Here is a 13,468-nt window from a genome sequence, read left to right on the forward strand (position 1 = left end):
TTTGTGGTAAACGTTTCTGGCATCATGCTATTATTTTATAAGCTTGACTTGTTTGATCCTGCTGTCAAAGATTGTGTAGGAGAAAGTGAGGACTGCAGATGCTGGAGATCAGAGCTGAAAATGTGTTGCTGGAAAAGCACAGCAGGTCAGGCAGCATCCAGGGAGCTCCTGCACCTTGGATGCTGCCTGATCTGCTGCACTTTTCCAGCAACACATTTCAGGTCAAAGATTGTGTGCCCAGTATGTGAGAGGAATGCTTTAGTTTTTCTGGACAAATAAGATTGGGGCAGCTGAAAGAATAAGTACTTCTCCTGACTACTTGTAGACCCATATTTCTTTTTGGTTATTGGAATCCTAACTTTCCCTGAGGTACCAGATGATAAAACCTTACAAGAGTTGACAGATTGAGATAAGGAGTATTATAAGCCCAGTCCACCACTAATTCTGAGGCTTTGTTGGTTTTACTCAACAATTCGAGAACCAGGGGAATCCGTTTTAGGTTTTTTGATTAGGTTAAGGCAACTGGCCGAGGCAAGTGATTTTAGTTTAACCCTTGATGAGATGCTGAGACTGTTTGTTTGTTTGGTATCTGGGATTAATGATGTAACCATGGAAACGTGCCTACTAGCTGAAGCCCAACTGGACTTCAAAGGAGGCACTACAACTGGCTTTATAATTGGAAACTGGCAAGTGGAGCATATGAGTTAGAAGGTATCCTGATGCAAGTGGAGACCCTCACTAGACTGAGCTTGGGGAACACCATTTGAGTGAAGGCAATTGCATGTACTCGCTCAGGACATGTCCTGATTAGAGGGACTCTAGGTCATCCCACAGCAAAACTCCAAAACAAAGTCAAACCTTGGCCAAATGGTTGAAACTAACTTCAGTGGCTTGCCAGCCCGGACCCTGTAGTTGCTGCCAATATGTGGACTCGACAGCATAAGAATTGCACTACGCCTAAATTGAGTAAGAGAACTCATTGACCAGTATCCAGGAGAGTGCATAACCTGGAAAGTCCTTCTGCATCTGGTTTGCAACAATTAAATTGGATATCAACACCCAAATCAGAGCCAGTCAAAAGAAATGTCTGGTAAAATGGTTACCTGGTTCTCATGGAGGTCAATGCTGGCACAGCTGTTTGTGATTGCAGAGCCAGTTTTTAACAAAATTTGCTCTGGACTCCAACTCTTATGTTTGTGGAAAACTTTGGCTAGGCTGAGAACCTATACAGGGGAATCTTTTACAGATTTAAGGTACAACTGAGGAACAGTTGGTTCCATTTATCAGTGGTTATAGTAAAAGGCTCGAGCCCAAGCTTGATGGGCCATAATAGGTGAGAAAGATTTACATGGATTGGCTCAATATTTTTGATTGGAAAATGGCTGCCTGAGTGAAATCCGAATGAAATATGCAGATGTTTTTCTGGAAGATCAAGGGACTACCAAAGGGGCCAAAGCCACCTTGCATGTTGATCATGAAGCAATTCTACGATTCTGAGAGGTCTGCCTGATGCCATTTGCCTCACGGGCAGAAGTAGAGGCAGAAGGTTGGAAAGCAAAAGAATCCTCAAACCAGTCCTGTTTGCAAAATGGGCAACACTAATTATGGAGCCCGGTGTGTTCTTTTGCTAATGGGGATTTTAACAAATGCTAAACAGCTTTTCGCAGTTGGAAAAATATCCGGTCCATCACATAGGATTTGTATGCCTACCTGGTGGTGGGGGGGGGGGGATGATCTGTCTTGAAGCTGGACGTGAGCCTTGTGTACTTGCAGTTGTGATTGGAAGAGATTCCCAGAAGTATGCTGGAATTAATACCCATAAAAGTTTTTCTTGTCATAATATAAGAGACTTCCATTTGGGGTATTGTTAGCCAATGCAATATTTCAGTGGACGATGGAGAACATTTTTACAAGGTCTACCCCAGATCACCATTTATTGAGATGACGTGCAAATAATGGAAGATTAATAAGGAACGCTGGTGGAACTTGGACAAAATCCTTAGACATTTCTCTCAGGCAGGCATACACATTAGAAGGGCACCCCAATCCTAATTGCGCTACAGAGTCGACAAAACTGCGTTACACCTGTTAAGTGAGTGATCAAAGGTGCCCAAGTTCCCACAACTGTGCTGGAGCTGAGGTCTTTCCTTGGACTGTTAAATTTTTAAAGTAGTCGGCCTTGGAATTGGTCATGTAACTAAGCCCGAGCTTTCACAGAAGTGGAGAAATGGCTTCTAATATGTTGGCACACTGATCCCAAATGAGATCTGGTATTGACAGGCAGTGCCTCCCCACACTGCATCGGGGTCATATTGGCTCGTAGGTGGCCCAGTGGAGAGGAACATCCAACAGTGCATGCATCGAGGACTTTGGGTATACTTATGCTCTGCATTAGCCAGATAGAGAAGGAAGGTTTGGAGATCATATTTGGAGTTGGAAAATTCTACCAGTATCGTTATGAATGTAAATATTTAAGAAGAACCGGCCACAAACCTGTGCTAGCTTTCGCTCAGAGGAAAAGGTTATGCTGCCCACAGCTTCAGGTCGAATTCAGCGGTGGGCTTTAGTACTGAGTGCGCATAATTACAAGTTGGCACACTGTCCAGGAGGCTAAATAGTAAACACTTATGCAATCAGCCATCTCCCACTGGCAGATACGCCACTGGTGGTACTGCCGCTGGAAGAGTCGGTACTGATTTTAAGTTTTCTGGACACACTTCCAGTCACAGCTGACAATATCAGACTATGGACACAGCTGACAATATCAGACTATGGATCCTGGGAAAACAAACGGTTGGTGGCATTGGTGTAAACAAAAATGGCCATAACCAGAATTGAAATATTTTATTGCATCAGGACAGACCAGATCACAGTAGAGGATGGCATATTGTTATTGTCCTGAGCAAAGGTTGGTGCCAGATATTGGCTGAACAGGTGCATGGTCATCCCAGGGGTGTCCAAAGTGAAGGTGATGGTGAACAGTTTTCTGGTGGCCAGGATTGGATGCAGACATAGCTATGTTGGTGGCGCAGTGCCCAGAATGCCAATAAGGACCAAGGTTACTGCCAACAACACTCTCTCATATTTTGGGAATGGTCTGTAAACCCTGGACTCAGTTGCATGATTATTATGCAGGTCCTTTCGTGGTCTCCATGGTCTTAGCCATTGTGGGTGCCCACTCAAAGTGGCTGGATGTGCATAGTTCATTGTCAAACACAGGGCTACGATTGAAAAACTGTGCATATCTCCAATACCACGGACTCCTGGAAGTGTTGGTCACCGGTAATGGGCCATCATTTGCTAGCAGGGAATTTGAATATTTCTTAAAGTTGAATGGTATTCATCAAAATAAGGACAGCTCCATAACACCCACCATCCAATGGTGTGGCAGAAAGAACAGTAGGCTGAAAGAAATAGCCTACAGCTTCACTCGATACTAAACTGCTCCAGTTCCTATTGAGAATCAGATCATTCCTCATGTAGGTACAGGGATATCTCCAGCAGAGTTGCTGAGGGGGAGAAGACTTCACACCAGGCTACAAGGTTTGGTGTAGAAATCACAGGAATAGGTAAGAGGCATAGTTGACATGAGATAAAGTCCAGTGACGTTTCAAAAGTGTGACAGTCCTAAACAAGTGCAGACCATATGAAAGCTGCAAACTCAAACAGTGCAGTAACAAAACATGTCTAGCTCCTCAATAGCTTTTCTGACTATTCAGGAACCTGTGGGTTCTCCCTCTGTGTCAAGTGTGGAAGATACCTCAGAATCTGAGATGGACACAGCAGATGTTGCCACCTCGATGCCTTTGCCACCTGAAAAAAAGGATGAATTTCTTCGCAAGAAGCGCACTACTGTGCGTTAGATGCTGCCCATATCAGAAACAGTTGGAGGAAGCTGACTAGTGCCAAAATGCCCAGGAGGAGCTTTTTAATATAAAAGAACCGGTCTATGTACTTGGACCCAGAGGAAGAGTGATGTAATAATTATAACGAGGTCAGCCCGGTGGACCTCACAATGATTTGGGCTGTGCAAACTGCTCCAATTAGGGAGCCCTGGCTGACAGATAAGAACCAGAGTGTCCGACATCCTATTCACTTGAGACCTGGCTCTAACGAAGCTGGATCAGTGTCCAATTATATGCCATGCGTAAATAAAAGGTGACTTGGTGATGGGATGCCAGTCTCTGGAGTTACTTTACTGTTGATAAGTGAAGCACAACAGCATGCACTTTTTCTACATTAGAAGCACTGTAAAAGATCCAAAATGTTGTAAGGGAGAATATATAAAGGTGAGCTGAATAAGGTGATGTTAGGAATAATTGTCAGAAAATGTATTTTTGGGAGCATCTTTGAAGTCCGACAGAAATGATGAGACGGATAAGGAAATCTGCAGGCTTGTGGAAGGATGGATCCATGGTAGATTTTAACTGACAATAAGGATTTTAATTTTCCGGTATTTCTGCTCTGAAAGTCGGTGCAGAGCAGCAAACACAGGTGTCATGGTGTGTGCGCAACTTGAATACCGTGGCACTTTAGGTAAATTTTCATTCTTCACTTGTAAGCCTAAAGCGGTGAGCATCATGCTTCTGTTTTGACCAGAGAAGGAAAGGACTTAAACCCAGAGCTTTTTCTTTCCAATACCTGAACAATTTGTCTAGGTATAATTTCAACACCCCAGTGTTGATAATTGGGTATCTGAATACTTGATTTAAAATCATAAACTACCCCTGTAACAAAGACATTTGTCCAATTTTTGTCCTAATGTTTTAATTTTCATGAAGTCTTTGACATTTCTTTGTTTGCTTTTGGCTATAATTTTCCTAAGCAATCAATTTTCAAAAATGATGCCTATGGACGGAGAGAGAACTTTTTTTAATTTCAGAAGGGTAGGATTGTTGAACCAGATTAAAATAATTGAAGCAAGTACTGAAGTTTAGCAAGAATTTTTAGGTAAATTATACCTAAACATATTGAAGACACGGGGCAGAATTGAATCCACCTGATGAGGGGTCTCCCTTGTCACGAAGGTGACACTGAGAGCACCGCATCATCTCTGGGAAGTGCCAACCATGAACTGGTCAGTGGATATCCACTTTCCCAGGATTTGTGACCCTGTCGGAGGCCAACAACTCTGCTTTGCCTGTTAATGTCACTGGGAATGGTTGCAAGAGGCTTTAAGTCAATGAAACGTGCAGGTGAGTGACGGTGCGTTGGTGTTTGAGGTGGGAGTGACTGACTGCGGATGAGGACAAGGACTGATGGTCTGCTGCACTCCCATCTGCCCAACCCCCTCCAATGCTGTGTCCCTTGATCAAACAGTGTACTAGTTTCAGCAATGGTGATCATGAAACTATCATTTTGTTTTAGCAACACAATCTGTTCGTGAGTGTCCTATAGGGAAACCAATCTACTATGCTTGCCTAGTCTGGCCTACATGTGATTTTACACCCAGATTAATGTGGCTGACTCTCAACTACCCTCTGAAGTGGCCAAGCAATAAGGCATGACCAACAGGTGCTGTCTTTGCCAATGCCACCCACATCCTATGAAAAATTCTGTCTTTTTAGATATCTACTAGTTGGAATTCACATTTTCTATTTTTATCATATTGGTAATTGTGCCTCATCTCTCTGCTTTGGAATTTCCTGAGTTTCTCTTTTGTCTCTACATCCATAAACTTATTTAAAACCTACTTCTTTTGCAAGCTCATTTGTCCTGATGGCTCTACGTACTTCTGTGCTTTACTTGATAATGATCCAGTGAAATGTCTTGACATACAAATCTAAATGTATTGTGGGGGTCAGCAAGTAAAATGCAAACATAATGCTCCTTGTCAGCTCTGCATACCCATACAGGATATGAAATCAATCTAATCATTAAATGCTGATTTATTTTTTTCTCTCTCAACTAGAACCATTTGATTTTACGGTTGCTGTACTGTTACTCAGTGTAAAGTGGTTTCCATAAATTTAATTCCTTATTATCTCATACTGTATCTTATCTGTCTCTTTTTCGTTCAATCCTCCTCATTTTGAACCATCAGTAACCACGTTGATTGCTAACTTAATGTGCAAGCTTACATGTGATTTTTTTTTCCTCTCTCTATCATGTAGAAAATCCTCCAAATCCAAAATCTAGAACATCCAAAATGCTGGTCATTAAAAAGGTCCTTAAAGAAGAACCAATACTACCAGGATATCCTCTGACAGGGGGATCTCATCCCCAGCCTGTGAAGAATGGGACAGGACCCAGTGTCTACAAGGGATTGGTTCCTAAGGCTGCTGGACCCCCAGCAAAGGTAAGTTGAGATCTTACCACACGAGTTAATAATGATCCTTGCTTAACATGTTTAATGGGGCATTCCAATTTCCTTTTCTATTTTATTTGCGCAAATATCTAAAGTTAAATCACAAGTTTAATTGAGACTATTTGGACAAACATTAAGTAGTTTGGATTAAAGTTGAAAAGTTAATTTTTCTAATTATCAGGAATGTGACTCTTCGCACGTAAAATAATCAAGCATTTGATAACTATGAATAACCTATCGTGATGTGTTGGTCTTGTCTGTCCTTGTGTGTCTGCATCTGAAGCTTTGCATAATAATTCAGGACATCTTTTGGCAGTGCACAAGAACCTAAAAGGAAAGTGGGGGTGGTGAGACTGGTGTGCACGTAAGAGTCAAAACCCGAGGCTTCCCAGTGCACGAGCTTCATTTGGAATCTTATTGCTATTCGACAAATTGTGAAAAAAAGGCCGAGAACAGTTTTATGCCTGGTTGTGAAGTTTTGATGGAAAGCAGGTTGCCATGACTTGGAAATGCCGTGTTGGACTGGGGTGGACCAAATTTTTAAAAATCTCTCAACACCAAGTTATAGTCCAACAGTGCTTCCAAATAAACCAGCTGGACTATAACCTGGTATTGTGATTATTTTTTAAAATAAGAAGCAGAAATAACTAATTTTTAGGTCAGAAATTTCCATTTAACTTTTAAGTCTGACTTGACAATACATATTAATTGAGACATTTTAAAGTTTTAAAAACAGATCACCCAGTTAAGCCAAACAGAAACGTCTTTGAAAAGGGAGTAAAGCATGACAAAAAATCTTGGTTTGCATTCTGCTGAAACCCAATCTTCTAAAAGTTAATATTTTTGACTTGGTTACATGACACATTTTAGGAGATCTGCAGTAGAAAATGTAAATAAGGCCATGATTGGAATTGATTCAGGCCAAATTAAAACTAATTCTAGTGTCAGTAGAGGCCAATATTCTTGAATAGGGCACTTCAGGGCACCGACAACATTTAAAACCTACAATAAGAAATAGGAACAGGAGTAGGTTGTTTGGCCCCTCTAGCCTATTCCACTACTCGAGAGGATCATGACTGATCTGACATTCCTCATGTCTACTTTGCTGCCCTTTCCCTGTAAACCTTGATTTCCCTTCTGATTTAAGAATCTATCCATCTCAATCAAGTAATTAATTAATGGGGAAGATTCAGTAAATTTTAAACAAAAAACAAGCTTTGGTGTGATATTGCTTGAACTTCTGATAGTAATTGATGTTCCCACATTTCCACGTGGGCCTAGAGCGAAGGGTAAAATAAATTCATCATCTATTGCGATGATGTAGAGAGACTAAAGGAGCTGAGGTTGCTGTCATTAGTATCACAACATAGTATTGAAGAAGGAAGCCATTCAGTCCATCAGGTATGTGCCAACCAATTGAAGGGGCAATCTTGTTAGTCCACTTCCACTGTAATCCTGCAATTTTTTTTTCCTTTCAGTAGTCATCTAAGTATCTTTCTGAAGATTTTTTGAATCTGTGATCACCATCACCCAATCAGGCAGTGTTCAAAATCCTAACTAGTCATTGCATGAAAACTTTTCTTCTCATGGCTGCCTCTGGCTTTTAGCCACTCATGTTAAATTGGTACCACTGGTTATTGACCTTTTCAATGACTCAACTGTTTGTCTTCACTTACTATATTTAAAGCCTTCGTGGCTTTAGACTCTTCAATTAAATCTCCTGCAAGCCTTCTCTGCACTTAAAAGGAACATCCTTAAGTTCTACAGTCTTCCTAAAACTCTTACCCTGATCTTTACATGAAGATTGTATCTCTCTTCCTGAATTTTTGATTGTGGGCTGAAATGACTTTTTACGAAGTTATTTTTACCGAGGAGTGTTGAAGAATTATTACACTGGTTAAAAGCAAGCAACGTGAACTTGTGTGAGTATTGTTTACCCAGTTGCTTGTTGATAGAATAATGCAAGCCGAGTTTGCAGTCAAGCTGGAGCCTGATGGTGTGTTCAAAGGGGGCTTTGGCTGGCCACAAGTAGCTGATTCATTTGTGGAGGAATGATCACTTATCAATATCAACATCTCTTCAGTTAGCTGCCAGATACCGAAACGTTTATGGATGTGAATATTTGGGAAAAGCAATCAAATCTCTGCAAAGACAGCAGTTCTCTTCATTTCTTTCCCCCTGCAATTACAGTCATAGCCATAGAGTCATACAGCATGGAAACAGACCCTATGGCCCAACATGTCCATTCTGACCAAGTTTCCCAAAGTAAAACTAGGCCTACTTGCCTGTGTTTAGCCTGTATACCAAACAGATATATTCTCTATTCATGTACCTATCCAAATGTCTTTTTAAATGTTGTAATCATACCTGCATCTAACCCTTTCTCTGGCAGTTCATTACACATGCAAAGCATCCACTGTGTGAAAAAGTTGCTGTTCTGGTCCCTTTTAAATTTTTCTCCTCTCACCTTAAAATTATCCCCTGTGGTTATGAACTCCCCCACCCTAGAGAAAAGGCCTACCCTATTCATCTTATCTATGTCCCTCATGATTTTTTTTTTAAACCTTTATAATAGATATTCTGTGCAAACCTTGGTTTCTTCTATTATATCTTTTTTCTTTTGGGCAGTAAACTATTTGTTTTATTATTAAAGTCAAAGCTGTATCATTGCATGCTTATCTTTCAGTGAGAGATCACCCAGTTAAAACCAAGCAAAATGTATGATTTATCAATGGTGGGCAAGATTTTGGAGAAGGTTCTTGGGGACAAGATTTACACTCATTAGGAAAAGAAGAGACTTCTTAGGGCGGCACGGTGGTTAGCACAGCTGCCTCACAGCGGCAGAGACCCGGGTTCAATTCCCACCTCAGGTGACTGACTGTGTGAAGTTTGCACGTTCTCCCCGTGGGTTTCCTCTGGGTGCTCCGGTTTCCTCCCACAGTCCAAAGATGTGCAGGTCAGGTGAATTGGCCATGCTAAATTGCCTGTAGTGTTAGGTAAGGGGTAAATGTAGGAATATGGGTGGGTTGCCCTTCGGCGGGTTGGTGTGGACTTGTTGAGCCGAAGGGCCTGTTTCCACACTGTAAGTAATCGAATCTAATCTATTAGGGATAGTCAGCAGGGCTGACGTGTGCAAGTTGTCTCAAATTTGATCACTTGCTTAAAAAAAAGCCATGTTTGAAGATAGGGCAGTGGTTGTAGTCATTATGGACTTTTCCAAATGCTTTACCCCTTGTGATTAGCTGGTCCAGAAGATTAAGTTGAGTTGGCATGTTTGGTACAAAAATGGCTTGGTCACAGGAGACAGCAGGTGGTTACGGAGGGGTGTTACTCTGACTGCAGATCCGTGACAGCAAGGATCAGTACTGGAACCTTTGTTTATTATAGGGTTTGGATGAGTTGAAAAGTTATGCATGAAAATGGCAGATGGAGTTTAATCTGGACAAGTGTGATATGTTGCACACCTAAAGATAGACCATTGATTTTCCCATTTGCAGTTGCTGTAACCTGTGACTATTAATTGATGAGCTAAATACCTTTTTAATATATTGTTCCAATCATCCTATGCCTCCTGCAAGCAGGTAAACTTATCTGGAGAAGGAATATTGAGAAACAGCTGCTTGATCAGCCATAGAATTATCTCAGTGACCTCTGTAGATAAGAACCACCGAACTGCCTGTCTGGTCTTTAACTCTGCCTATAAACATGTTTGTTGCTTCTTGTCTGTGCATTAGCAGAGGGCTTAAGAGAGGATTATAGTTTCAAGTAGTCATGTTATATGCCAATGGTTTATAATCAGAATCCATTTATTTGTCATAAATAGTCATTCTTGTTAAATATAGAAACCTGGTCTGTGTTTTCTGCCAGCCTGGGTCTGAAACACAGATAAATAGGGAATTTTGTGTACTTTTTGAAACCTTGTACTTTTCTGACACTTCTGGGAATAGCAGAAATTGATTTCTGGAGCCGTACCCCAGTGAGGTGTGAATAACACCAGAGGCTGGTATCCAGTCACCAAGTTACTCTTTGTTAGAGCCAGCTCTGAGTGAACAGGGTGTCTGACACCTTGGTTCTGATCTGTTAGCAGGGCTCCCTGATTGGGCTGTTAATAAGGTCCACTCAGGGAACTCATTATTCTGAGGTCCACCTGGCTGACCTCTTTACAATTATTACATCCCTCCCCTCCCCTTTTTGAGTTTGACAGTGTAGACCAATTTCCTTTTGTGTGGCTGCTCTGATGTTTCAGCACTGGGTCTGGTTCCTCTGACTCTCCTCCATTACAAGCAATATGTAATGCACAGTAGCTGGCCTCTTGCACCTGGAGTGTCTTGCAAGAAATTCGTTCGCTTCAGGTGGTAATGATGTCGAGGCAGCAATGACCACTGTGTTCATCTTAGATCATGAGATACCTTAAGTGTTTGTTGGAGATTGAGAACCCACTGGTTCCTGAACACTCAGGCTGTTGAGGAGCCACACATGTTTTGCTTTAGCACAGTTGGTGAGTTTGCAACTTTCAGGACTGTTGCTTCTTCAGGACATTCGCTCCTCCCTGAGCTTTATATGTCACTAGACCTGACCTCTTGTCAAATTCTGAGGAAGGCTCACTGGACCCAAGACATTAATTCTGAATTTTCTCCACCGATGCTGCCAGGCTTGCTGAGCTTTTCCAGCAGTTTCTGTTCTTGTTTGAAAAAGACAATCTTACTTGACTTTATTCTCGTCAATCTATCTCTTGCAGTTGCATCTGCACATGACCATATTGGCGAGAGTGAGCATTGCATGCTTCTTATAGGGATGTACAAAGTTTAATGAATTTTGAACAGATCTAGCAACTCAAAACTGGACATTCATGTGCCTGTGGGCCACTAGCAGCAGAAAAATCATGTTCAACCACAATCTGTAAGCTCATGGCCTGGTATATTCCCCACTGTATTATTACCATCAGGCTGAAGACCAACCTTAGTTCAATGAACAGGGCATGAAGACATGCTGGGGGCAGCATGAAATGTTAGTTTTGAGACTGCAACGTATTCTTAGATGCCACATAGTGGAAAGGTTGTTGTAATAGAGATAAGTAGTCCCATAACCAACAAGTCAAATCAAAGCTCATGAGTTCTGCCGGATCTAGTAATAAATGCTGGTGGAAAATTGCACAACTTAAATTGAGGCGGTGGCTGCACGAATATCCCACTTGCAATTATGGGAGAACCCAACACATCAGTGTAAATGGCAAGGCCAAAGCGTCAACCAGCAGTGAGACTTCTTCGGGTCCAGAGTCCATGCTGTGATCTGAGTGCACATTCTTTCTGACTTTGTCCAGCACCTCAGCCACCTTTTTGGTCAGTGTGTTGTGTCACTGATGAAAACGTATCCAAAAATGGTAACAGTGGGCTTTGCAAGATATTATTCTGTACATATAACCAGCAGACTGTTGCTTGACCAATCTTTGGGGCAGCTCTTCCAGTTTTGGCATGAGCCCCCAATGTCAGTAAGGAGTAGGGTTGGGTTTACATTGTCATTGGTTCATGATGGTTAGTCTGGTGTCGCTCATTCCTGAATAACTGCTTTTTATGTGGTGAAGGTACTTTGAGTTCTGTTGCTGGCGTATTCCTTCATTATGTCCTATAACAATTTATATATTTGAAAACTTGAATGGGGTGTAATTTGGGAGGTAACTTGGAGATGTTGATAACTTGCACTTGAACATATATGCAACAATTAATGACTGTTTGTTTGTTACTGGGTTATGTTTGTGTTTGTAATTTGTTCTGCACAGGGGAATTAATTAAAATATAAGATACAATTTGCAAATAGACCATTTTTTATTACCTACAAAAATGCATCCTTTTGGGAAAGATAACCCATCTTATTCCTGCTATATTTCTGCATAAAAGTCGTCATTTAAGAGGATAAGTAAACTAAGACCCTCCTAATTGCCAGAAGTCGTACACTGCTAGGTTATAGCCGGAATAGGTTTATTTGAAATCACAAGCTTTCAGAGTGCTGCTCCTTCAGGTGAAGTTCTTCATTTTCACTTTACCTGACAAAGGAGCAGCACTCCGAAAGGTTGTGATTTCAAATAAACCTGTTCCGACTATAACCTAGTGTTGTGTGACTTCTGACTTTGTCCACCCCAGTCCAACATTTGGCACCTCCCAAATGATTCCTAATTGCATAATTGAAAATTTTGGTTTTGAGAAAATTTTGTTTGTATAGTTTGATTCAACCTTTGCAATATGACAACTGAAATACAATTTGTTGATTTGAATAATAACCCAAAACTACCTGAGTTTTGCTATTGGATGTTCTGAGTCCCTTGATTTAGTTCATAACTATCCGTTATTTTAGAGCTATTTTTAGTTTGAACATTTGAACAAAAAGCTTCGTATATGACTCCCTGCGCCTTCCTTTCTCTCCCCTCCCCCTTCTCCTTTTATTATAATATTTTAATGCTTAACACTTTGTCCCTCTTTATTCTCCCGTTCTCTCCATCTCGACTGATGTAGTTACAGCTCTATTTGTCTTGCCTCTCATCTCCTCCATCTTTATTTTATCTAATAGTTCTAATTCTAAATTGCAGGCCACTTACTATTGATTCCTTTTGTTTAGCCTGCACAGTGGAAAGCCTCAGCAAAGGAAAACAAACATGGGACTCCATTTGTCAGCTTCAATGCTCTCCTAAAACCTGTACCTCAAACCTTCAGTTCATCACCAAACTCTTTAAAGGAGGTATAATTTTATATATTCACCTAACTATTGAATTGCCTTTTGTGCTAGTTTTTAAAATGTTTCATCATGAAGCTCCACTTGATGACCTCAGTCCTGTGCAGAGACTTAAGCTGTGGAAAGGAAGCCACTAATTTTCAGAAACTGACCATGAGGTGCTTTTATGGTGGATTTGTGGATGCTGTGGCCAGTGACTCAGTCATAAATTTACTTAAATTAGCATTTGGTGAAGGTTTTTTTTTAACAGCGAGTTCCTGGAGGCTACTCTTGATGAATGTAACATATGTAATACACTTTTTTGGTTTTGCTCCTGGCTGTTGGAGATTCTGCATTGGAAGTGACAGTCATAGAACCTTATTTAAAGCCTTCATAAAAGCAGTTTTCTGTTTAGGAGAGGCAAATATCACTTGTTTTAATATAACACAATATTTGCAG

General features: G+C 41.1%; 1 protein-coding gene across 1 annotated transcript in view; it reads left to right on the top strand.

The window, feature by feature from the left end:
* Positions 1-13,468, top strand: part of LOC132818982 (vasculin-like) — a 77,344-nt gene that overhangs the window by 42,125 nt on the left and 21,751 nt on the right. The window contains exons 7-8 of the mRNA XM_060830182.1: positions 6,114-6,298; positions 12,917-13,036. Of these exons, the coding sequence (XP_060686165.1) occupies positions 6,114-6,298; positions 12,917-13,036 (305 nt within the window). The remainder of the gene's footprint in view (positions 1-6,113; positions 6,299-12,916; positions 13,037-13,468) is intronic.

Source organism: Hemiscyllium ocellatum, chromosome 1 (genome assembly GCF_020745735.1).
Source record: "Hemiscyllium ocellatum isolate sHemOce1 chromosome 1, sHemOce1.pat.X.cur, whole genome shotgun sequence".
Classification (NCBI taxonomy): domain Eukaryota; kingdom Metazoa; phylum Chordata; class Chondrichthyes; order Orectolobiformes; family Hemiscylliidae; genus Hemiscyllium; species Hemiscyllium ocellatum.